Source organism: Lutjanus erythropterus, chromosome 13 (assembly GCF_056507025.1).
Source record: "Lutjanus erythropterus isolate fLutEry1 chromosome 13, fLutEry1.hap2, whole genome shotgun sequence".
NCBI lineage: Eukaryota > Metazoa > Chordata > Actinopteri > Lutjaniformes > Lutjanidae > Lutjanus > Lutjanus erythropterus.
In genome coordinates, this window is record NC_139329.1 from 28,638,096 (window position 1) to 28,661,064 (window position 22,969).

The 22,969-nt window shown below is 39.3% G+C and overlaps 3 protein-coding genes across 4 annotated transcripts in view; 2 read left to right on the forward strand and 1 right to left on the reverse strand.

The window, feature by feature from the left end:
* Positions 1 to 688: 688 nt before the first annotated feature.
* On the forward strand, positions 689 to 3,615 carry mansc4 (MANSC domain containing 4). Its single transcript, XM_084734627.1, has 3 exons — positions 689 to 1,132; positions 1,262 to 1,396; positions 2,515 to 3,615. Exons 1-3 carry the CDS (start codon positions 913 to 915, stop codon positions 3,378 to 3,380), a joined length of 1,221 nt encoding a protein of 406 aa, XP_084590753.1. The 5' UTR covers positions 689 to 912; the 3' UTR covers positions 3,381 to 3,615.
* Positions 3,616 to 6,340: 2,725 nt separating this feature from the next.
* mrps35 (mitochondrial ribosomal protein S35) lies at positions 6,341 to 16,828 on the reverse strand. The gene is made up of 8 exons (XM_084734911.1): positions 16,646 to 16,828; positions 15,015 to 15,067; positions 14,419 to 14,586; positions 13,489 to 13,549; positions 12,644 to 12,783; positions 10,003 to 10,112; positions 9,826 to 9,895; positions 6,341 to 6,701 (listed from the first exon to the last, which is right to left on the reverse strand). Exons 1-8 carry the CDS (start codon positions 16,776 to 16,778, stop codon positions 6,432 to 6,434), a joined length of 1,005 nt encoding a protein of 334 aa, XP_084591037.1. The 5' UTR covers positions 16,779 to 16,828; the 3' UTR covers positions 6,341 to 6,431.
* A 1,793-nt stretch (positions 16,829 to 18,621) lies between these two features.
* Positions 18,622 to 22,969, forward strand: part of kcnq1.2 (potassium voltage-gated channel, KQT-like subfamily, member 1.2) — a 220,935-nt gene continuing 216,587 nt past the window's right edge. For both annotated transcript variants that reach the window (XM_084733895.1, XM_084733896.1), the window contains exons 1-2: positions 18,622 to 18,859; positions 22,213 to 22,880. In XM_084733895.1, the coding sequence (XP_084590021.1) occupies positions 22,387 to 22,880 (494 nt within the window). In that variant the 5' untranslated portion in view covers positions 18,622 to 18,859; positions 22,213 to 22,386. The remainder of the gene's footprint in view (positions 18,860 to 22,212; positions 22,881 to 22,969) is intronic.

Genomic DNA, 22,969 nt, shown 5'->3' on the forward strand with positions numbered 1-22,969 from the left:
ACAAATTAGGATTTCTGAATACAAAACACAGGAGGAGCCTGAGCAAAACAGTTCAAATAATATAGTCAACTGACAGAAAATTAATTGGCTATTATATAATTGCCTCAACAATTTTACTAATTATTCATGGTTCCAACTTCCCACATATGAGGATTTGCTGACTGTCTTTAATTATTTTAATTTATTTTCAATAATTTGGAAGTTTTGAGGACTACTGGTTGGTCAAGACGAGCATTGTGAAGGTGTCACTTTGGGCTCTGGATGATTTTAATGTCATTCCTTACTATTTTCAATTTTTTTTTACAAATCAATCAATTAATGGAGAAAATAGTAATCCATAATGAGAATAATCATTAGTTATAGTCCTGTGCAAAACAGTTCAAAATTAGTTCCTCCTCAACCAACTACAACAGTAAAATCTTGCTCTTATATAAATGGATGATGCTTAATGATCTAATATATTATAGTAGCCTACATTGCAGTACTAGCAGGACTTTTACTTGTTAAAGTGTATTTTCACAGGGTGGTTTTACACAGTTAGGGGTCTGAATACTTCCTCTACCAATGCCAAGACGTTTGTGTCCACTTGCATGGATGTGACTGATTGGTGTGAGTAGTATAGCTTTGGAAATTTTAATCAAATTTACAGAGTACTAGGTGTCAGTCTGTCTGACGCTAATCAGCGTCAAAAGCTGCCGTGGTGCAGTCTGGACACCTGACGCACGGCTGGGTCTCCACCTCCTCCAGGTGCGTAGCTGTGACACACCTGTGGAGCTACCGGCACCAGTAAAACCACAACCACTGGCTGCGCTTCATGCCTTCATGTCAACTCCAAGTAATCAGCGCCCCAGATATGTCGCTGCTTCTCCGTCCAGACTGTAATTTAACATGGTCTGATCTACATTGCGCGCCATGAATGTCACATGGGGTTTGCTGACGGTTCTGAGTGTGGTGTGCCACACCGAGTCGAGGTGCTCGCCGACTTCTTATTATAAGAACTGCTGGATCCGACGCTTTCCTGGGATTTTCATCGACATCGAGGAGTCTCAGAGGAGAGGAGCTCAGCTGCTCAAGTTTTACCAGGAGGAGACCGCGCTCAAGTGCAGCCGCACCTGCTGCCTCACCAGAAACTGTGAGTTATTCCTCTTAATCAGCGTAAAACACACGCAGATATTGAACCATGTTGTCACATACTTAATATTTTCTTTTATTTGTCACGGTGCATTTTGCCTCTACTTATTGATCTTCTTCCCTCTGTCAGTTTCGTGTAATCTGGCCATATTTCACTATGATACAACTCAAGAAAACGTCAACTGTTACCACCTGCACTGTCCAACACTGGAGAGCTGCATCCTCAGCCACAGAGGCAACGTTGTTCTCTACAATATCACAAAGGGTAAGCAAAGTAAAGTAAAAAATATTTATTTCACTACCTCTAATTCACAGTTATATTGTCTGTGAAAGTTATATTTGTTAAAATATCTCTACATGGATGCATATAGAGTACAGCCAACCTGTTTATTCTCAAGAAATACATTAAAAATGTTCACTGCAAGAAAAAAAAGGTTACATTTTACTCAATTTTGAGGATTGTGCATTTTGTTTGAGTATTCCCATTTTCTGCCACTTTATTTCTACCCTACTACATTGAGGGAAATAGGCCCATTGTAGGCTAATTTTTAACTCCAGTCATTATTTATTAGACAAGTAGGTTTACACATTTAAGAAATTTGTCTTGGTAATTTGGTACATAACAATATGCACAGTAAGTAGAAAAATATAATGAAAGTTAAAAAGCAAATACAGCTAGTCCAGAGGCATAAATAAAAAATATGTACAATATGTTAGTTAAATACAAGAAGTGTGCAGTCTGGTGTACTAATGTGCAAAGTATTCACCAGGGAATGTACAAAAGTTTGCTGTATACAGTACATAAAACATATAAAATATTTTTACCAATTACCTAACAAAGTTATCACCATCTCAACCAACATCAGCATTAGGGATTATTTAATCTAATAGCACAATATTTAATAGTATCATGGAAGCATTTTTTTCTGCATAACAAGTACTTTTACTCCTGATACTTTTATCCCAAGGTTAATGTATTTTTATTGAAGTCTGATTTTAAATGCACAGTATTTTTTTTCAGGTATTGTTACTTATACTTAAGTAAAAGATCTGAAGACTTTCTTCACCACTGAGACAGAATACTACTAATAAAAATATTATCCACCCATTATCTATAACAGGCAGGAGTGTATCTGACACTGGGTGAGAGGAGCAATACATTCTGGACAGGTTGCAAGTCCGTCACAGGGCTGACACATAATTATGTGATATATTATATTATATATAAAATATATAATAGTAAAATATGTTTATTCTTTTAGAAAAGTTGAAATTCACAATTTTTATATATTTATATTTTTAAAAAGCCAATTTGTTTAACTGTCAGCAAAATGTGAAAACAACAAATCAAAGAAGAGGCTTAACAGTTTGTTTGTTTCCTAGGTGTGGATCCTGACCTGTTGGTGTTCGGAAAGTACTTCACCTCTAATGTACGCGTGTTACCCCACCACTACAGTCGAGTGAACTCCTCAGAGCCGCTGTCTTCAGACAAACGCCAGTTCATCCATCCACCTCCACCTGTTGCATTGCCCCCGACTTCAGCGCCCACGGTTAAACGCCCCACCACAGCGAGCAGAGTGCTCACCACCACTACAACCAACACTGCAACCACCACTACGCTGCAGAGCACCAGCCAGCCTTCAACAGTTCCCACATCTACAGCTGTCTTATCTTCTGCTCCAAACACTCCACCAGCTTCAGGGAACCATGAAACAAACACGGCCGCCTCCACCACTTCTCTTGTACCCAGTTTTACTACACCTCCTTCATCCACTGCAACAACCACTATCAGCCCTCACAATCCCAACACCACTCCCGCAGTTTCTTCCACAACTACACAGCCCTCCACAGTGCCTCCCTATCATCACACCACCACCGTCTCTCAGCTGGCTACTAGCCCTCCAACTTCCACAGCCACTACGGGCAACATAGAGAGCAGCAAGCAATACCCCAACGACACCAAGGGCAACGTGGGGAGGAACCACACTGCGGGCAGTGACGGAGGCCAGGGTGTCAGTGGAGAGGATTCCTTCGGTGGTTTGGGGCCTGGGTGGCACGTAGCCGCTCATACCTTACTGGTTGCGGTGGCCATCTGCATCACAGTGCTGCTGAGCTGCTGTTGCTCCATTCTGCTGGTAGTGAGCTGGAGGGGTCAGAGGAAGAGGATGGGACGCTACCGAACATCATGGAGAGGGAAAAGGGGCTCCATGCGTCTGATAAAGTATGTGCTGGTCAGAGAAAACACCTGAAAGTGTGCTGGAACTGACATTGGTCTTATGTTTACAGTTGTTTTTAATGAAGGATTCCAGGATGAAGAGACATTTTGACATCCATTTGAATTGATACTGTTATATTTTTGTAAAAAGTGGATTGTTTTAATAGACAGTTCACCCCCAAATCAAAACTACTACTACTTCCTTTTACCTGTAGTGCACTTTATCCATCTAGATTGTTTTAATGTGAGTTGCTGACTTAGAGATATCTGTTGTAAGATATCTGCCTTCTCTCTAGTATAATGGAACAACCAGGTAATCTTTTTTTTTTAGGAGGGATGGACACATTCGTTTCCTTCAACCACAACTAGCGAACGGACTCATGAATGATTCTTGTAGCTATACTTACAGAAGGGCGGGAGAGAAAAGGTTGCTATTACAAATCCATCTTCTACTTCAGCACCACGGACAGCACCATGGATTTATCAATACATCAGTGCACAGTTAGGATTCTGATGTTTCAGAGCCATGGTCAGGGGCCACAGATTCTATCTAGCATGAATCTCAGTAAGATAGAGGATCAATGAGTCAGGATGGCAGGTTAGTAAGGAGAGTGCATTTTGACATCCTCCCTCAATTCATCAAATCAAATGAAAAACTGTATTTTTCGAATTCTGTTGTCTGTTTGAGGACTGCCTCTTTCAAGTGAACCATTTCATATAGGAACTATTTCTATTTATGTACTTTCTTTGGTACTTTGAGCACCACAAGCTGAGTGCCATCTACCTTGATTATATTTAAGAGAGGGCAGACATCTCTATGGCTGATATCTCCATAACTCTGCAACTCACACTAAAATAATATGGATGGCTAAATAGTACTACAAGTAAGAGAATTAGATGTATTTTTGATTTCTGGGGTGCAGAATAGGGTGAAGATGTTTTAACTTTCAACTGATACATTGAGGTTACATGTCTGTATATTTAAACTGAACAGTCAGAGGTATTTTATGGCTAAGATGAGATTACCAAACACATAGTTGCCATGATTTTGGTTTCACTCATGACGCAGTGATGTTTGACATGAAGAGTCAAACTCAGCCGATGTGTGTGACCGCAGCAATTTGCCTCAAGAAAGATGATATGATGTCCATTTGGCTGACCTACATTTTGATGTACTTCAATGAGTTTAATTGATGTCGATGCCAAACCTCAAGGACTTTGGCCAGTTGTCTATGCTGGTCTTAAGTGGGACTTAATGGGCGCTTCCAAGAAAAAAAAGAGACAGCTACAATTCAAGGGCTGTTCAGATCGTAAAAACGACTGCTTTTTGTCTTGTGGCCTTCAGTGTTTAACCCTCCTGCAGCCCAGCACATCTCCTCAGTGCATTGGGTTTCTCTTGACCTAAAAGTGCATGGACCACAGACCAAAACTCCCTCAGAAGGGTGAGGTACTTTTCTATGACCTGCTGCTGAAAGCATCCTTTCACTGGAGTGCCCTTCCATGACCTGATAGGGACGAGAGTGGGATGGGTGCTGACTGAAAAGGGCTTTTATCTGACTATAAAGGAAGGAATGTATGTCCTATGCATATCTTGAGAACTGTTCATCCGATCTACATCACACTTGGTGGGTGTATGGTTTAGAAAGACAATCCAGTCACCTTTTTTGCTACTCCTCTTCCAAATTTTCAGCAATCTGGACCAAATTTGGTACAGAACATCTCTGAACCAATCTGGAAAAAGTTACTTTTTTTTTGGATTTTTGATATTCTATATCACTTTGCCAGAGTTGGCCCTTAAAGTTTGCTCAAATGCTGTGGGAATGGCTTAAATTACAAGAACCCAGAGGAGTACAGTGTCAAATTTGGTGCAGTATGGCCAGATGGCTATAATATAGAACTTTGTTTTGGCCTTTAACTTTTGAACTGTTAGTCTGGAATATGAGTCAAAGCAGTTTTTTTTGCTATTCCTTATACAGATTTTGGGTGAATGCAATCAAATTTGGTACAGAACATCTCTGGACTAATCCTGAAAAAGTTTTTGGATTTTTGATATTCTGTATAGTTTTGCTATAGCTGGCCATCAAAGTTTGCTGAAATGCTGTAGACAGGGCTTATGATACAACAAATGTCTTATCTCTTGAATGCTCTGTGCTATTGCAACAATATTTAATGGACGTGTAGATATTCTATGAGTGACTGTGAGTTTTGGTGCCATTTGGCCAATAGGTGATGCTACAGCAGCAGAAGCATCTAACTACAAAGGAGGAAATCTGTCTGTATGAATGTATGTGCGTACGACTGTCCTTCACAAATCTCTAGACACGTTCATCCGATCGACTTCACACTTGGTGGGTGTGTTGCTGAGGACCCAAGGGAGCACACTGTTGAGTCATTAATCACTTATTAAACTAATTGCCAGCTATTTTGATAATCAATTGATCTGAGTAACTTAAGAAAAAAGACAATTCTTTGATTTCAGCTTCTTAAATGTGAATATTCATGATTTCTTTAGTCCTCTTTATCAGTTAACTGAATATCATTTGAGGACATCATCTTATGTTTGAAGAAGTATTTCTGACATTTACTGGACCAAACAAACAAAATTCCGATAAATTAAAAATTATTCGACAATGAAAATAATCGCCAGTTGCAGCCCTAGTGAAGCTGATCGGATGATTGGTTCTTTAGACTGCTACAAGCAGCGCTTTCAGGGGCCATGCAAACAATCACTGCACTAGTTGCATAGAAGCTTTACCCATCACTCCTTCAACTTCACACAACTTTCAAACTTAAAGCATACATTAGACTTTTATTTTTGTATTAAAGACGGCATCATACACTTGATGAGACAGTACATTTGTTTTGAAAAATAAATACATTAGTTGGGACCCTTGAGGTTGTACTATCCTGATGTGTATCGGAACAGTAATTATCTCCAGTAATCTCTTGTGTTACTACTATGTGCATGGAGTCCAAAATGATTTTTATAAGTACACAAGTATTTCAAAATGTTTGGACCCTGTTCCAGGCTGCTACTGCTCTTGGTCACCATCTTCATGTAAATACATTTGTACATTAATCTGTATTACAGACTGAGCACTTTCTTGACGGCCTCTTTGTACTGCAGCATGGTGCTCTCGGTCTCTCCTTCATTCTTCAACCTTGTGACTGAGTCCTTATACTCCTGCACCTCTTTTCTCCCCAGCAGCTGCTCTCGCACTTCCTCGCCTTCTCCTTCCCCAGCCACTTTCAGGCGTGCTAGCAAATCTAAGATATTCTTTTGGGACAGGCTGCCCTCCCAGCTGTACTCCTCCATGTCTGCCACAGTCTTCTCAGCCTCCCAGGCCTCTGTTTTCTGAAAAATGAGAAAAACAGAACACATTTGTTATCTTCAAACAAAGACTGAAAATGAGGGATTTATCCACGCCGACTTGTCTGTATCATTAAATTTGAACTTTATGTGTGGTACAACAGTTACGTCAAGCTAATCCACTGTGCGAACATAGAGCCAATTGTGCAAGATGTTTTTCGGTTGGGGTTTTCAAGGATCTGGCTTGGTCTGCGCTTTGGAAGACAGTATGGCAAGAGATGTAAAAGTTGTGGGTCCTTGGTCACTGCTCACCCCTTCTTTGATGCTCCTCTCACAGAGATAGTATTTCTCCATATGTAGTCCTCCGTCCACTGCCTGTCTAGCTGTCATCACGTTCCCTTGAGAACAATACGCTGCATTGTGCAGCAGCTTAAAGCGGGGCAGCGACAGAACCTCAGCTTTGCTGCTCTCCAGGTGTTTGAGGTTAATGACCATCATTACCGCTATACATATCTGATCCACATAACATCCTGTCTGGAACAAGTCCAGGGACTAGTCAGTGGGGAGCACTACATACTTGGGAAAAGATGAGCAGCTTAGATCAAAATATTTTCCACAGTGTGCCTCATTGCAACGAAGAGGGATCTGCAGATTATCGTCCTATGGTGAGGCAATATTTAGTTTTAAGAGGTAAAGTTTAGTCAGACTGAACTTAAAGGTCAATTGCACTGATTGTTTAAAGGCATACCATGCATGATTTCATAGAGTGCATAGACTCATGAAATTAATCAAATTCTGACCCACTAAAATAATGTGGCGATGCCTGTATTATTTTATTTTGCTGTGCTCAGAATGTTTCTGGGTATTAGCCTTAGGGAGGTGGTGTGTAGACCCCAACCCAGTAACAGGTTATGCGGTCAGAACTCTATAAAAAAGTTGTGACCAGCAGTTATTTTGCCATTTATGACTGTCTCTTCTGCTCACTGTCTGTGAGAGCTGCAGGGAGAGATACACACAAACAGGCAGAGCAGACTGAGGATCACTTGAATTCACACAAATTCTGTCATTCTGCAGGGGTGTGGGTGTGTTTATTTGTGCTTTAGAAAGAAAAGTGTGACAAAACAATCAGAAAATAACATCTTATTTCTTGCCAGTGCTGCTCTGTCACTTCATTCACTCTCAAGCTCTATCGGCCACCGCTGCTCTGTCTCTCTCTTGTTCAACTTTGAAGTTATGTAACATTCATAACTGTAAGTTATGTGTTACTGGCAAAGTTCAAACCTTTTTCCTGATGCTGTATTATACAAAATTAAATGATGCAGAGGTGTCGACACCATTTTTGTCCTTGCATCCATCACAGAGTCATTTGGTCAACAGACAAAATCTTTGATAACTTGCCAGAAGACTAATGGCCACCTGTTTATATACCTGTCAAATAATTTATATTTTCAGTTAGGGGGAAAGAGAGGACATGTGTTGGGCATAAAGGCACAGACACAGATGGAGTGCCTCTAGTGGTAAACTTCCCTCCATGTTGGAGGCGGCTTCGAGCAGTCAGCCCCAACGCTGGCCTGGATTAGCACACACTGGAATTAGCAGGCAAGGTCCGTCTCCCTGAGTGCGGAGATAAAATCACCACAGTGGCTGCTAACAATTGGTCTCTTTGTGGGCTACCGTTGCAACCTGAACGCCACGCCACTCTCACAGCTTTCACAAGCCTGCTGGACAAGCACTGTGCTTTCCATTGTGTGTCCTAAAGGGCAGCGGACAGTGTACTGCTTCCTGGCTCGGACACCTTTCCCAAATGAGAGAACTTTAAAAAAAACAAGAAAAAGTGACTAAGCGATGACAGGAAAAGCTCCTAAAAGGCAAAGGTTGCGTAATGAGGGGAGTCATTTTCTTTTATGTGGCTGGCACCTTGTGGCAGGGTTCTCTGATGTGGCACGGATGGCTTAATGTGAATGAGTATCAGGGTCAACACCTGATAGGGGAGTCTGTTTTTCCCCCCCATCTGTGGATAAATGTCACTGGACAATGCTGCTGTTTGCCATCCTGCTGCCCATTCAAGTCTGATACCTCCCTAATGGGCTCGGTCTCTCAGATCACAGAGCAAGATGGACAAGAATTCCCCTGGTGAAAACGTACTGTGCTGTGTCGCTAGCCAAATTTAAATGTCACCAGACTTTTGTGTAATATAGTTTTGCAACTTTTCTTTTGAATATTTCATTCCTAAAATATATTATTACTAACTTCTTTCCTCAATGACATCTCCCACAACAGCTCCCACCAATGTGAAAAGTTGTGGATTAACCATTCAATTCAATAAAACTTTTTTTTTTATTCCTATAAGAAAAACTATAAACCACCCAGACAACAGTTTCTCAAACAATATAGAGAATAAATATATAAAAAATGTCACAAGACTAAATGGTGGGCTGACAAACAAAGCCAAACACTTTGCTTGAGAGTGTGTCGCCACAGGTACTTTCTCACACCTTTAATTAACAATTTCTATCATGTTTCTCAGAAAGCTAACGAGACTTTCGCCACATGCTTGTGTCTGCTGGAAAATCACTTCAGTCCAGACTTACCCCAGAGATAAGATCATCTCCATGTCAAAGAAAGGTTTTATAAATAACTACTTACACTGTGTTTTCTGTGTAAATCAAACTCAAGATGCTAAGTCCATTTTATAAAAGAGGCCCCAGATGATCTGTTCGTTTGATCTCAAACAGACCACTGAAGTGACAGGAGGTCATCAGTGTAAGTAATACAAGAGAGCAACCAGGCTTTAAATGAATGGATACTTGTTGAAAGAAGATAAAAGGTCAGTATACAAAAAGAGAGACTGAGGAAAAGGACAAAGTCACAGGAGACCCGTGACAAGTGTGGACAGAGAAATGGCAGAGGTGTTTCCGCTAAGCCCTGGTAGAGGCAAAGTAAGGTAAAGTAGGGGCTGAAGATGGATCTTTAAATGGCATGGCTGAAACAGTCAGACTAAACTAGCATTTTGTTTTTACACCATTAATCACTATGACAGTATTTTTTTTTTTGGTGGGGGCAGTGTTTTTTCCTTTATGGTGATTGTAACTGATTAATTATTAATGTCTGTTTAATGTCATATCAGTTTTGTGGACACAACAGAGGAGAAAACAAATTTTTGACTCACCCAGGACTCGTGGTAAAGGACAGTTAGCAGGTACATGGCGTAGTCCTGATTCTGCTGTCTCAAAGGGCAGCTGGTAGCGAGGGAGAGAGGGAGGAAAAGACAAAAGGGTAAAGAGTTAAGGTTTTATTTCCTCACTTTTTCATCAGGTATACTGAAGTGTAAGGAGGGAGTGTTCACCTGTCAGTTGTGATGGTGAGGATGTCTGTGTCTTTGCAGTATCTCTCCCCAACGAGTTTGAGCATTTTCTTGCGTGCGTGGTCGTCCAGATTCAAACTGGACAGCTTTACCTGCGAAGGCAATGACATGATCGCATTACCACAAGAGAAACTACAGTTTAAGTACCAATGTTTCCCTATAAAGCTTTGCAATGTCAAGAAAAATACACAACGACAAAAAGATTAGGGCAGATGTGATTTCATTATGTGCTATATCTCCTGCCTGAATCGCTTATCTCTTGAGATAAAATAAAACCACAACCCAAACTAAGAACAATGTTTGTTTTTTTAACCTATACAGAGCTTTGACCGTGTTGATTAAAATACTATACTTTTTTTTCTTTTTTTTTTACAAATGAAATCACTGCCTTTATTCTGTGGCCAAGAATAACCTCTAAACCCCACGCACAATGGAGAGATTATTCCATGATTACATTGTTTTTCATGTCTCTGACTTATATAATTTGTAAAATGCAACAAAAAAAAAAAGCATTTATAAGGTAATACAAGGTACACGTGATCATGTATTCTGTGTGCTAACCCTTGTGCGCTGACAACACAAAGGTGAGGAGGCTAGACAGATGTGCACAGAGATGGTAAAGAGGTGAAGTTTGTATCTGGTCTGGATCAAACTCAGCCACAGATTTTGTTTCATCACGTCTTAATAAATAACACTACCACATATGTGCCTCTTCCAAAGACTAAGTGAATTTTCGGTAAACTGAAAATGGGATCCTGGTCCGCTTGATCGGAAACCTGACTGTGTGAGATTTGCTCTCTAATCTATCCTACTGCCTAATCCACCTGGATTAATGTCTGAATAATTCCTACCATGCTGATAATAATCTAAGGCAAAGTGTCAGTGGAGCAGATGGCGGGTGATGGTAAAAGTGACACATTTCTACCTGGGCTGTTTAAATTTCTGAGTATCTGCGTCATGAGGCAGGATTTCTTTTGATGTTTTTTTAGAGTGAAAAGCCCTACAGTATATGATCAAACTGTGTAAACATGAAGCCTCTTCCAAGCCACACACATTGACTGATTCAGAACAGCTTCCTTTGGTATAGTTCAGCCAGGATGAGGGCCTTCTCAGCCAGCAAGAAAACTGCTTTGTACAGAACAGTATTAGTGCTGGGAAAAATATCAGAGTGGCAATTTTTTTTTTACTTTGCAACTCCAGAATAAAGTAAAATGTCAAACTACTTTTTTGTTTTGTAGGGGGGCATAAGAAAAAATGAGTGGGGAGAAACACTTACAAAGAAGAACAAAATTGAAATGGTGAGAAAAATGTTGAAATACCCTTTCAATAATTTAGTCAGAAAAAACATCTTCCTCTGATTTTTCTTTTTATGCCCAAAGTTTCACCCCCCCCCCCCCAGAATCTTTTCCTCCTCATTTTTACCCCTCATGCCTGGCCCTATAAGCTTCTGTAATTTTGCTCTGTTCTGTCTTTTATCATCCTGTGCAACTGATGAAGGGTCTTATATTTTTTACTAACCAATTTTATATTGTCATTTGCTACACCTGTTATAGTGTTGAGTTTTAACTGATACTTTTATTTTGTATTTGATAACTTCTAACTTCTGACAAGGAGCTTTAAGTGTGATTCTTCTTTTTCATGGACTTTCATTTTTACGTTTTCACATGTATGTTTCTGGTCTGTGTGTAGGATTGCACAGTGATGGTTCAGTGGTTGGAGGGATTAAGAGGAATATCAAAATGTCCCAGAAAATAAACAATGCTTAGATGTACTTTTTCTGTAAAAAAAAAAAAAAAAAAAAAAAAGGATTTTTTTAAAAACGAACACTTCCCAAAAATGCCTCCCAAAAAACTAAGAATCTAAACTTTCACAAGAACAATGTTGTTCAATATTTTGCATGTTCCTGCATAAACCTGTATAACTCATTAATTGTTTAAATAAGTCATATTGTACATCGTTTTTCTATTTTTGTTTTATTTATTATTCATGCCGTTTTGATTTGCAGTTCTTGCCTTAATGATTAATTATATTTTTTGTACTCAGTTGTTAAGCACCAAGTAGAGCCGCCACGATTAGTAGATTTACTGATCGAAAGAAAATTAGCTGCCAACTATTTTGATAATCAATTAATGAACTGACGTCATTTTGGGCTCTATGAAATTATGAACATTTTATAGACTAAACAGTTAATCGGGAAAATAATCTGCAGATCAATCGATAATGAAAATAATCTTTAGTTGCGGCCTTAGCGCCATCATACTACGACAAATTCCTTGTATGTGAAAACCTACTTGGCAATGAAACAGACTCTGAACAGAGCTTCAGCACATGCTTAAATGTAAACTAATTCTCTGGAACTGTAATCTCTCTGTAGACTTGATGGCATCATTTCTTAGGTTTGAGGTCACAGAACAATGAATGTCTCTAAGTCACAGGGATGTCAGCTGGTGATTACGCATCGCTGTAAATCTCTAATCTCATTTTAAGTGTAGGCTTTCTCCACACTTGACATTCTATAAATTGATGAAACAGAATTAAAGCCAAGATCATCAGGTAAAAACTGAGGTCAGACCCTTTTTATAGAACCAGTAAAGAAAGAAAACGGAAAAGCAGGGAAACTCACTTTGAGATGAGCAATGCGAGCTGCAGGGTTTCTGACAGACGGGCCGGCAGAGATGTAGTCAGTGCTCTTCAGTTTGATGGGGAAGTGCTCGTCACATTTGGCATCAGTGTCCAAAGCAGAGGGCCACTCTGTACAGAATGCTGGCAGCAGAGAAAAACATTTTTTACACACAGATATTTGAGTCAAAGTAAATTATTTACTGCTAAACAAGGTTATCACAGTTAGAGCTACTACAAAGACTTTTAGCTGATTATGAAAGTCTCCATTTAATACTGATGCCTCAATAAGACCTACATAAACAAGCGAGACCATTATCTAAATGGCTGCTGTCACCTCAAATCAGACGAAACATTTTGCGAGTTCACTGAAATAAGAATAGAAAAATCTTTAGGAAATAAATATAAAAGAAAACTAAGTGAAATGATATTGTGTACTTCCAACAGTAACCTAAATAAAATTAAAACCTCTACAAGAAATCTTTTAGTCTTTGTCAGTTTATTGTGACTGGAATGTCTACATGACTGTGACTCAATATCCTTCACAAAGTATTGGGTTTGTATTGTAATACTTATTCTGAACATCTTAAATCTTGCCCCTGACAAATAACTCTCATAATAGAATTAATAAGACTAAGAATAAATACAACTTATTAAATAATACAAACTGAAACAAGCTAGCCAACTCTGGAAACTAACTGAAATTAAAGTGAATTGAAAACAAAAATTAAAAATGAAATAAAATTAAAAACTAATGAAAAATACAAAACTATAATACCTCTGCTGGTAAACAACACCACGAAACAGGAAACAGCTTTTCTCTTTACTATAAAAAAAAAATGTGATTACGTTTCAGAGCTTCACAGTGCTTCTTGATGGCCGCTGGTGTCAAATGCAGGAAATTAGGTATCTGAAAGAGATTACGAGCGAGAGATTGTGAATGTGCAAATGCATGCAACTGTTTATATAACAAAAACATGAAAACATCCAGCAGTATTAAAATGTGCCTCCCAGCGGGTATGAAGAGTTATTTTATGACTGTATTCAAAATACATGCACTGGTTTTAAATAGGTAGTAAACAAACATTACTATCCTCTTCCTCCTTCAATTAAAGGATAATAAATAATACATACAATTTTATTATATATTCCATATTGACATCAAAATAAAATTCCCATAGGTCACATTATTGGCTTTTGTTTGGACAAAAGAACATCAGCAATGAGTTCTGATTAAATAAATAAAAATATCCAAGTACCAAATACAAGCAAGGGATGTATAGCACTTTAGCCCCTCATGGCAGGCAGAGAGAATGAAACCAATATCGTTAGTCCGCCCAGCAGAGCTCCAGCTGTGACGGGTGAAAGTAGAGGAGGATCTGCAGGTGGCTCGGGTCCAGATGGAGCAGCTGGTGTCTGGACACAGCAGCTCAGTAATCCGGGCACAGACACAGAGCCACGCAGCAGAGCAAAAAGCTCTCATCTGCTGCTGCAAGAGCACTGGCCTGCTGCAATTAACTCAACTAATGAACACTATGAGGTCAATGCTATAGGATAAAATACAGATACAGGCCAGGGCCAGCTGTATGTGGCTAAACTTACATCTGTAGGCGCTTAATCTGTTGAATCGTGTAAATAACCCAACAGCTGCATTGAGTGCCTAATACATAAGCATTTGTAGTCCTTTTAATAATTGCTGTCTGAGGAGATAATCAGAAGTTTTTTACTTTATTAATCCCTAAAAAAATATCCATATGATGTGGTATCATGAGGTCTGACCTTGATCAGCTCCAAGTTGCCCTTCTTCTCTGGAGGAACGCCTCCCCTTACAGGGTAGCCCATCCTCACAGGTAGGGGGACAGAGCCCGGTCTGAAGGGGGTTGCTGCGGGATAAACTGCACTCCAGTCCTGATCCACCAGCATCTTCTCCGTCCTGGGCTCCCCTGCCTGATACCAAATACAGAAGACAACGGAAGCTTTTTTTTTTTTTTTCAAGTTTACTGTGAGAGAATCCATGATGGCACTCATTATTTTTTCAACAATCATCAATTCAGTAAGAAACTTTGTCAAATTTCTTATTGAATATCTTAGATCATTAGACGAGACAGGTGGGTAGAAGAGGGGTGAGTGGACCAAAAAGTTGTAAAGGACTTCTGCACACTGTCTAAGTTGTAATACAACATTTTATTTGCAACATTTCAGTCTCAGACCTTAGCCTGATCAAAGTCTAGTACTGAAAGGATGCACATAGATGATATATTGCAAGTCAGACAGTGTGTGGGAGTCCTTTTGCAACTTAGTGAATATTTTGACATATATAAATCTTATTATATTCAGCCATAACAACCATAAAGTCATAAAAGCTTCACACTTACATCTCTCTTGGGTTTTCTGATCATAGATCCTCTACCACCTCTTTCAGGAGGACCTAAAATTTAAAACATTTCAAGTTTAGCCATACACACGTCCAAAATATATTTCTCAAGTGCAATTTCTGTATTCTTTTGTTGTATTTACTGTATTTCATTTCTCATTTCTATTTTCACAATTATACTTACTCATCCATGGCAGGTATGTATCTTGTGACATGTATTTTACAGTATATATTGTATGATCTGTATTGTTATATCCATTTTATTTTTCAGGTTACCTGCTCTATTGTATATTGTTAAATAGAGCTGAACAGTGTTTTATTACTTTTAAAGAATTATAGTTAATCAATTTGTCAGCAGGGCTGCAACTGATTAGTTTCATTATCAATTATTTTCTCAATTAATAGATTACTTGTTTAGTCTATAAAATGTCAAAATGTAGTGAAATGTTAACCAGTGTTTTCCAAAGACAAAGATGAGTTCCTTAAATGACTTTTTCCCACAACTCCAAGATATTTACTAAGAAGCTGAAATAAAAGATTTTCTTTTCATTCAACACTACTCACAGGAATTAATAAATTATAAAAATAGTTGCTGATCATTTTAATAGTTGTCAAGTAGTTGATTAATCGTTGCAGCTCTACTTGTTGATGCACATTTTTGGGGGGATTTTTATGCCTTTATTAGACAGAACAGTCCAAGATGGAAGAGAGTGAAGGGAAGCCATGCATCAAAGGGCCACAGGTTGGAGTCAAACCCTGGGCTGCTGCACCAGGGCTCATCTGAGCTACCAGGACCCCCCATTATGAAGTTACTTTTAAAGCAAACATGCTATGCATTCCCTAGTTTCAGCTTTTTAAAGTTTATGCCTTTTCCCCCTGACATTTGGGTCTACAATGACCTTCAGTTCACAAGAATATGGAGTCAGACAAAACAAGCAATTTGAAGACATAACGTTGTGCTTTAGGAAAATGTGATCACTATTTTTAGGCATGGATTAAACAAGAAAATATTCTGCACATTTATGCCGCTATGCATCATCCCATCTTCTTTCATTTCATTTGCATTTCTTGTCTGATATTACTGTGGATGCTGGTAGGTAGATTATGATGGGAAAAGATAAAATGCCATCCAGACAATGATGTGACCTTTTGCACACTCCTGCACAAAATCTTTGTACATATTTACTCCTATTTATACATATTTTATTGTTAATTTTCTACTTTCTGTTCATGCTTCTTGTCTTGCAGTACTCGCCATTTGTCTTCAATTACATTTTCTTATTTACAATGTTCATTGTAAACACCTAGGAAAATTCATCAACGTGTAATGAGATACCTATATGAAAGCCTGATTCTGACATAATGAACCAGTCACAGGAGCCCTCACATTAACCCCTGAGACCTCAAACACCACAGCTTTAAGACAAATACAACTTACAAATCTGTTTCTCCATGTAAACAGTAACTCACTCATAATAAATCAATAAGTTTAGACACTCTAACTGCTGAAGTACCTCGTTGTCAAAGGACAAGAGGTACCTGAACTAGCCATGACAGCATTTCAAACAGTTAGCTTAGCTGTGGCTCTGAATAAACGTCAGTTATTTTACAGCGACAATAAATTAAACTCACCGTTATTCCTATTAGAAGAATTTATAGACGACCCGGTGGTGTACGCGGCTCTGCTCGCCGATTTCTGCAGTCCAAAACCAGAAACATTTATTCGACCTAGAGACAGAAACGCCTTGCTTGTGAGAGAAGCCATGTTTTTTTAACCAATGACTACGGAAACCGGCGAGGGACCGACCAGGCGAAATGCGAAATAGCGCCGATTGAGTGTTTAATGCCCCCCTCAGGTAAACAGGTGTCGTATCATCACGCAACTCACGATGTCATGATGGGACTTCATTCAGGCAGACGCAACGCTTGAATAAAGAGGCTTAGAAAAACATTTTCGTTACAATAAATGTCAACAGCTCTTTGTCATTCGTATTTACACTAGTGGATTAACTGTAAGTACGAGCGACCGTCCACGTGTGACCAGCGGCTGCCCTCCTCTGCCAGCTGCTGTCTTTTTTGAAACGTGGTGCGTTTACACACCCCACGTGAACTCACCTTTCCGACGTAGAAACTGGTGAAAATTTGAACTGTGGCTGTACTCCTTGAAAAGACACAAACGTTAACATAAGCGTGAGGTAAGAGCAAGATTTGTTTGCGGGTTGAACCAGTTTGTACACTTGCTTAAACGTGTCAGCTCATGTTTTTGTTATATTAACAATGCGCTAAGTGATGAAATGGCCTCAACTGGACCTTGCATAAAGGAGAAGAGTCTGCATGTGGGGCATGTTTATGTTGTGTGTGTACTTTTGTAGCTAACTTCTAAACTAACTTTTAAAAGCATACTATTCCTTATATGAAAGACCCCTGTCCCTGGACCCCAGTTTGAAGATCACTTAACTAGCCTATGTGCACACAGAGTTCATAACTGTAGTTATACACCATATGCAATACCTAAAACACAACAGTATGAACACAAAACACAATTCTGTGAGTGAGTATGTACACTGTGTGTGACTGTGAATCTTCACTGAGGAAACATGTTAAAGTGCACAGCCGGATTAACTTGTTAGGGACCTCCAGGGCAAAAAGTCTATGATTATTTTGATTAAACAGAATTTAATTTAGGATTATGCATCATGTGAGCTCATGGGCTATAAAAGTAGACCTTAATTGGCCATTCTGAAAGGATTAGATTTCAATACAGTGCCCCTCTACAAGAAAAAAAAAAGCCACAAAATCACATAATAATGCAGGACACATGTTTTTTGATATTGTTCGTTAGTGTTGCAAATTCCTTTAAGAAAAATGTAATTAATCATATTGATCAGATTATGCTACATGTGCTTTGCTATGTGCAACTAACACACAATAAATCAGGGCGGTTTGCGGCCCCTGGAAGCCTGGGACACCAGTGCAGTTGCCCACGTTACACAGTTGGTAATCCATCCTTGCCAAAGTGATGCTGGAGCGTGTAAACTTCTGAAAATAATATCAGAATGAACTCCTATTTTATCTTGGTAACCAGCTGTCACTAAGGCTATACATGCTAGTGGTAAGAAGTCCACACTGGACATATAATTAAATGCAATTAGTGTTGGTTACCACTGTTTTTCTGCTAGCCTATAATTGGCTCACTGGAAATGCTCATGGGCATTTTTAAATATTTTCTGAAATTTACAATAATATTTTTAAAAAGCTAAATTAATTGGTGATGCAAATAGTTATAACTTGCAGCCCTACTAAAATTAGAAAGCATAATAACAAATCTGACACAAATTCACACTCTGGATCCCTATGTTGAGAGGTGTGGCTAAGCAATCACAAATAATTATCCCGTTATGTATTATATTGTAAATTATAATTTTGCTGTAAAACATTTGACTTTTTCACACATATATTGTAATTTTATCTGATTCTACATCTTGGCTACTTTGTAGAGGATTACCAGGGTAACACTCATGTTGTGGTTACGACATTTCCCCTTACCCCTGAACGCAGCATCCAGTCCAGCACAAGCTGCGATGCACTTCAAAGGGACAAGTCCTGCAGGCAGCAGCCGATTAAAGGCTTTTGCTTTCACTGTGTTTTCGATGTGAGGATTTGTTTTTTTTATCGCTGGAATACAACTTATAACTTATGTAATTAAGTTATTTTACGAGCGGATCTTGTTTTATTTAAAGGAAACAACAAAACAAAACAAAAAAAGAACTTGTTGCCAGGCTCCTGAGATAAATCCATAATATTTACCACCGATTTGAACTTGAGGTGTGTTTCTGGAGCTCAGAGGTAAGATTTGACACACTGGTTTGACATGTGTTTTGTTGTGGCTGAGCTGCTGAACAGTAGCGTGTACAGTTAATTCATGCAAATATTGACTTTACATTTGCCTGATTATGCAGCTTCATTAAACAGACTGTGCTCTTTTTGGGGTGCTCTCAGGAGGTTAGTTAAACAGATCAGAAAAAGAAGAAAAAGTAAGATTTCTAGGGAACCAAATGGTCTTATTTGAACCTCCATGCTGTCATTTAATTTGTGTTATAGTTCCATGCCAGGGTCAGTTTAACGGAAAGTCACACAATACTCTGTAACTGTAGAGTCCCACAGCAGCCTATTGCATGTCTGACGGTTCATTGTGTATCTCATGACTGTGTAGTTTTAAAGGTAGAAACTCTATCTACAGTGAGACAGCAGCATGTGGCTCCTGTCATCGGTTCATCCATAGTTGAGGACAGATATGGACGAGGGTGGCTGCCCTCCAATTAGCTCACCTCTCTTGTCCCATGAGACATTTTCCGATCCTTTCCGGCAACATCCGGCCTTCTATCACTCTACCTGGTCCAGACTCTTTCCAGAGAAGATACTGGACCACCTCCATTGATACACTCATTACTTGTACATCAGTCATTAAGGAGTGGAATTTGCTGTGACCTCGTTGATGGAAAGTGTTTTTGTGTGTAGTCCAGCTGTCCAAACTTAGTTACAGGTTCATTGCCATTTGCAGACATAAGGAATTTATACTGGACATAACATTTATAATGTGTTCCTGAATTGCAACTCCTATTAAACAATTCACACAGTAAACAACTCTTCTGGATTTTAGAGCTGCTATGATTAATCGATTATGAATTAAAATATTTGTATAATCACCTAATTGGTTTGAGTAGGTTGATTGCAGCCTTTTGTGGACAAAACAAGAGATTTGAGGACATCATCTTTTGGCTGCATCTATGGAAACATTAATTGACATTTTTCACCATTTTCTGACATTTTATAGACTAAATAACTAATTGAGTAATTTAGAAAATAATCAGCAGATTAATCGACAGTGAAAATAGTTGTTAGTTGCAGCCCTACTGGATTCACATTATTAGTTTATTCATTACAACTATTTTCAAAGCAAAACAGTAGAGTGTTTAAAAGTTTGGGCGCACTTAGATTAGTGTGCATCTCTCAAGGCAAACTTTGTAGGATTAAAAAAAAAAATACACAGACTCATTCAAAAATAATCACTCTCGATCACCACAAGGGGTGTCACAATATCTATAAATGTCCATCCCAGTTTCTCAGAGTCCAAGGTGATGTCTTTAAATGTCTTGTTTTGTCAGTCCAAAACCCAAAGACATTCAGTTTAATATGGTAAGGCTGAAAACAATATTTACGGCAAATTTTGCATGGAAAATTGCTTTGACCATTACTTGATTATCAACATCAAATAGTTGAAAAGTTTAATTCTTTTTTACCACTTGCTTGGTCGGGCAAGTGAGTCACTAGATTTACCAGCCTGACATGGCATTTTATTTGCTGCAAGCAGGCGTTCCTTATCATTGAGCACTAGAATCAGTGGTTTTACGCCTTGACAACTGTCATGTACAATTTGAAATTCTTCCTTAAAAAGACAGAAAAATGCAACTGAAGGTTAAGCTACGTCTTGTTGTCTTTAAAGAGCTGTTTTGTTTTTTCTTCAGATACACATCAGATGTATGCAAGTAGGGCAGGTCTGGAGAAAACATAAATACTGGGACAAATGCTGATCCTGCTTTTGATTTCTATCCATTTTCGATTTAGCTCATTTTGTTTTTTGTTTTTAAAGAAAAAGAGAAGAAGACGGAAGGCAAGCTGCAAAAGAATCATTCACACGGCTGCAAATATCCACGGCTTCAATCAATCTAATTTTCTGCTTGCATGTTGATTAAGCTCCTGTGACGATGTGACACGTTTTGTGTAACTGTTAAAGGTCACATTGTAGCTATAAAATGTGTTGTAGGGTGGTAAACACACTGGATTATGTTCTCTAAATGTTAGCAGAGTTCATGCTGAACATTTGTCGTACCTTCCCAGATGGGAAACCGGACAGGTTTTGACATCCATCCAGGATGATGCAGCAGGATGTTGTTTTTACAGTTGTAAATCCTCCGAGAGTCAGCGGAAATGGACTTTGACTTCTGACCTGACGCTGGCACATTAACTATATGTATGATGCGGTTCTGGGAATATTACATGCCTGTTACTCCTGCATTATTTTCATAGGTCATAAGTCACAGTGTAATAGCCTACCAGTATGTGCAGTTCATAGAAATATCACATTGATTTCTTACTTACGAATGATAATCCCTCTATTTTTACTCTCTTTATGACATCACAAACAGAATACGCATTTCGCTATACATTCTGGAGATATATCTTTGAACAAGAAGTAGGACTGTTACACAATGAGAATCCTTAATCTGCATCAGTGCCCTAAGCACAATAGGTCTCTGATCCACGTAAGGCTGCAGTTCAAAAGTAACATACTGAAGGGAAAGACCTTTAGTGTTTGCAAGATTCTGAGAAGTGAGAATATTTTTCTGCTAAAATCTTGGATGCCAACTGTAGGAGCTACAGTGGTAGATGTTTATATTGGACCTGCAAATTCAAATTCACTTTTCACTGGTTCAGAAAACTAAGCTTCAAAGTACAGCTGGATGATTAGACGATTTGAAAAAGAATTAGTTGCCAGCTATTTTGATAATTAATTAATAATTTTTCAAGCAAAAATGTCAAACATTTATTTGTTCCAGCTTTTAAATGTAAGGATTTTCTGTTTTTCTTTGTCATTTATGATAATAAATGTCACAATTTCAATATTAGTTCAACTGAGATGAGCTTCAGTTTTGATAGTGGAAAATCAAAGGCAGAGTCAGCGATTCTCCCAGGATTTCTCTTCCACACTTTCTTGCAGCGCGTATCTGAAGAATAAGACAACACTTCAAAGATGACACAGCATAGGTTACTGGCCATTACATCACACTTGAAATAGGATCAAATCGTGGATTTGGAGAATCATGGCAGAACTAGTAAATGAAGAGTCTTTGGGTTTTGCACTGTTGGTTGGACAAAAGAAGCAGTTTAAAGATGTCACTTTGGCCTCTGAGAAATTGTGGTGCACATTTTTTACAATTTTTTTTACATTTTATAGACTGAACAGTTAATCAATTAATCGTGGCAGATTATATAAATATAGTTGCAGCCCTACTTTTAAAGTGTCCATGTCTTGTATTTTTAATGACAGATGCTAAAATAACAAGGTCCCTGCTCGAAGAGGGCAAGGCTTACTTTCAGTCATACTATCTCCATGACTCATGTCACTTCTTCCACTGCAGGTATGGACACACATGCAGTACAGCAGCAGGAGCTCTTGTCTGCAGCAGGTGACTAGGCATGTCTCGCTAGCTGTCTTCCCTTCTACCTGAACCTCGGGCCATTACCTCCAGGACTTTCCAGGACTTTTGAGTCCCCCTCGACCCTCTCTGACCTGGACCATCCTGCGGGGCGACATGGGGGAAAGACGGGCACACTCCTTCCACATGACGTGCCACGTACAGCGCGACTATGGCAGCAGGATGGCAAGTTCCTTCATAAGCTACAGGCCCAATGGATACGCCAGCACGAGCCTCATCCCGGACCAGGAGACGGATGCTGACCCTGCAGCCTCGACCGGTACTACGACTACGAGCTGTGCCCTACAGGCTCCTGCGCCTGACACAAGCCACTACTCTCCTGTTTCACTGGAACTGGACCCCACAGCGGTGAATAATGGATCAGGCATTCCCTGCTGTCCGCCTGTGGACACAAAGGACCCGGCGCGGAAGAGCGTACACAGCCAGCCCTCTATCACCTCTGTCCCTCCACCTCTCCCTCGTTCGAGCTGGCTGCATCATCATCAAAAGGATTTCCAGAGCCCTTACATCAAGACTAGCATGCAGGGGGATGTTTACAACTTCCTAGAGAGACCTGCTGGACTGAAATGCTTCCTCTATCACTTCCTTGTGTGAGTACCTGTCTGGGTCTGTGTTTATTAATTTTTATAACACCCCTACAAACTTTGATATCAACCCAAAAAGCTGTTTAAAAAGTTAG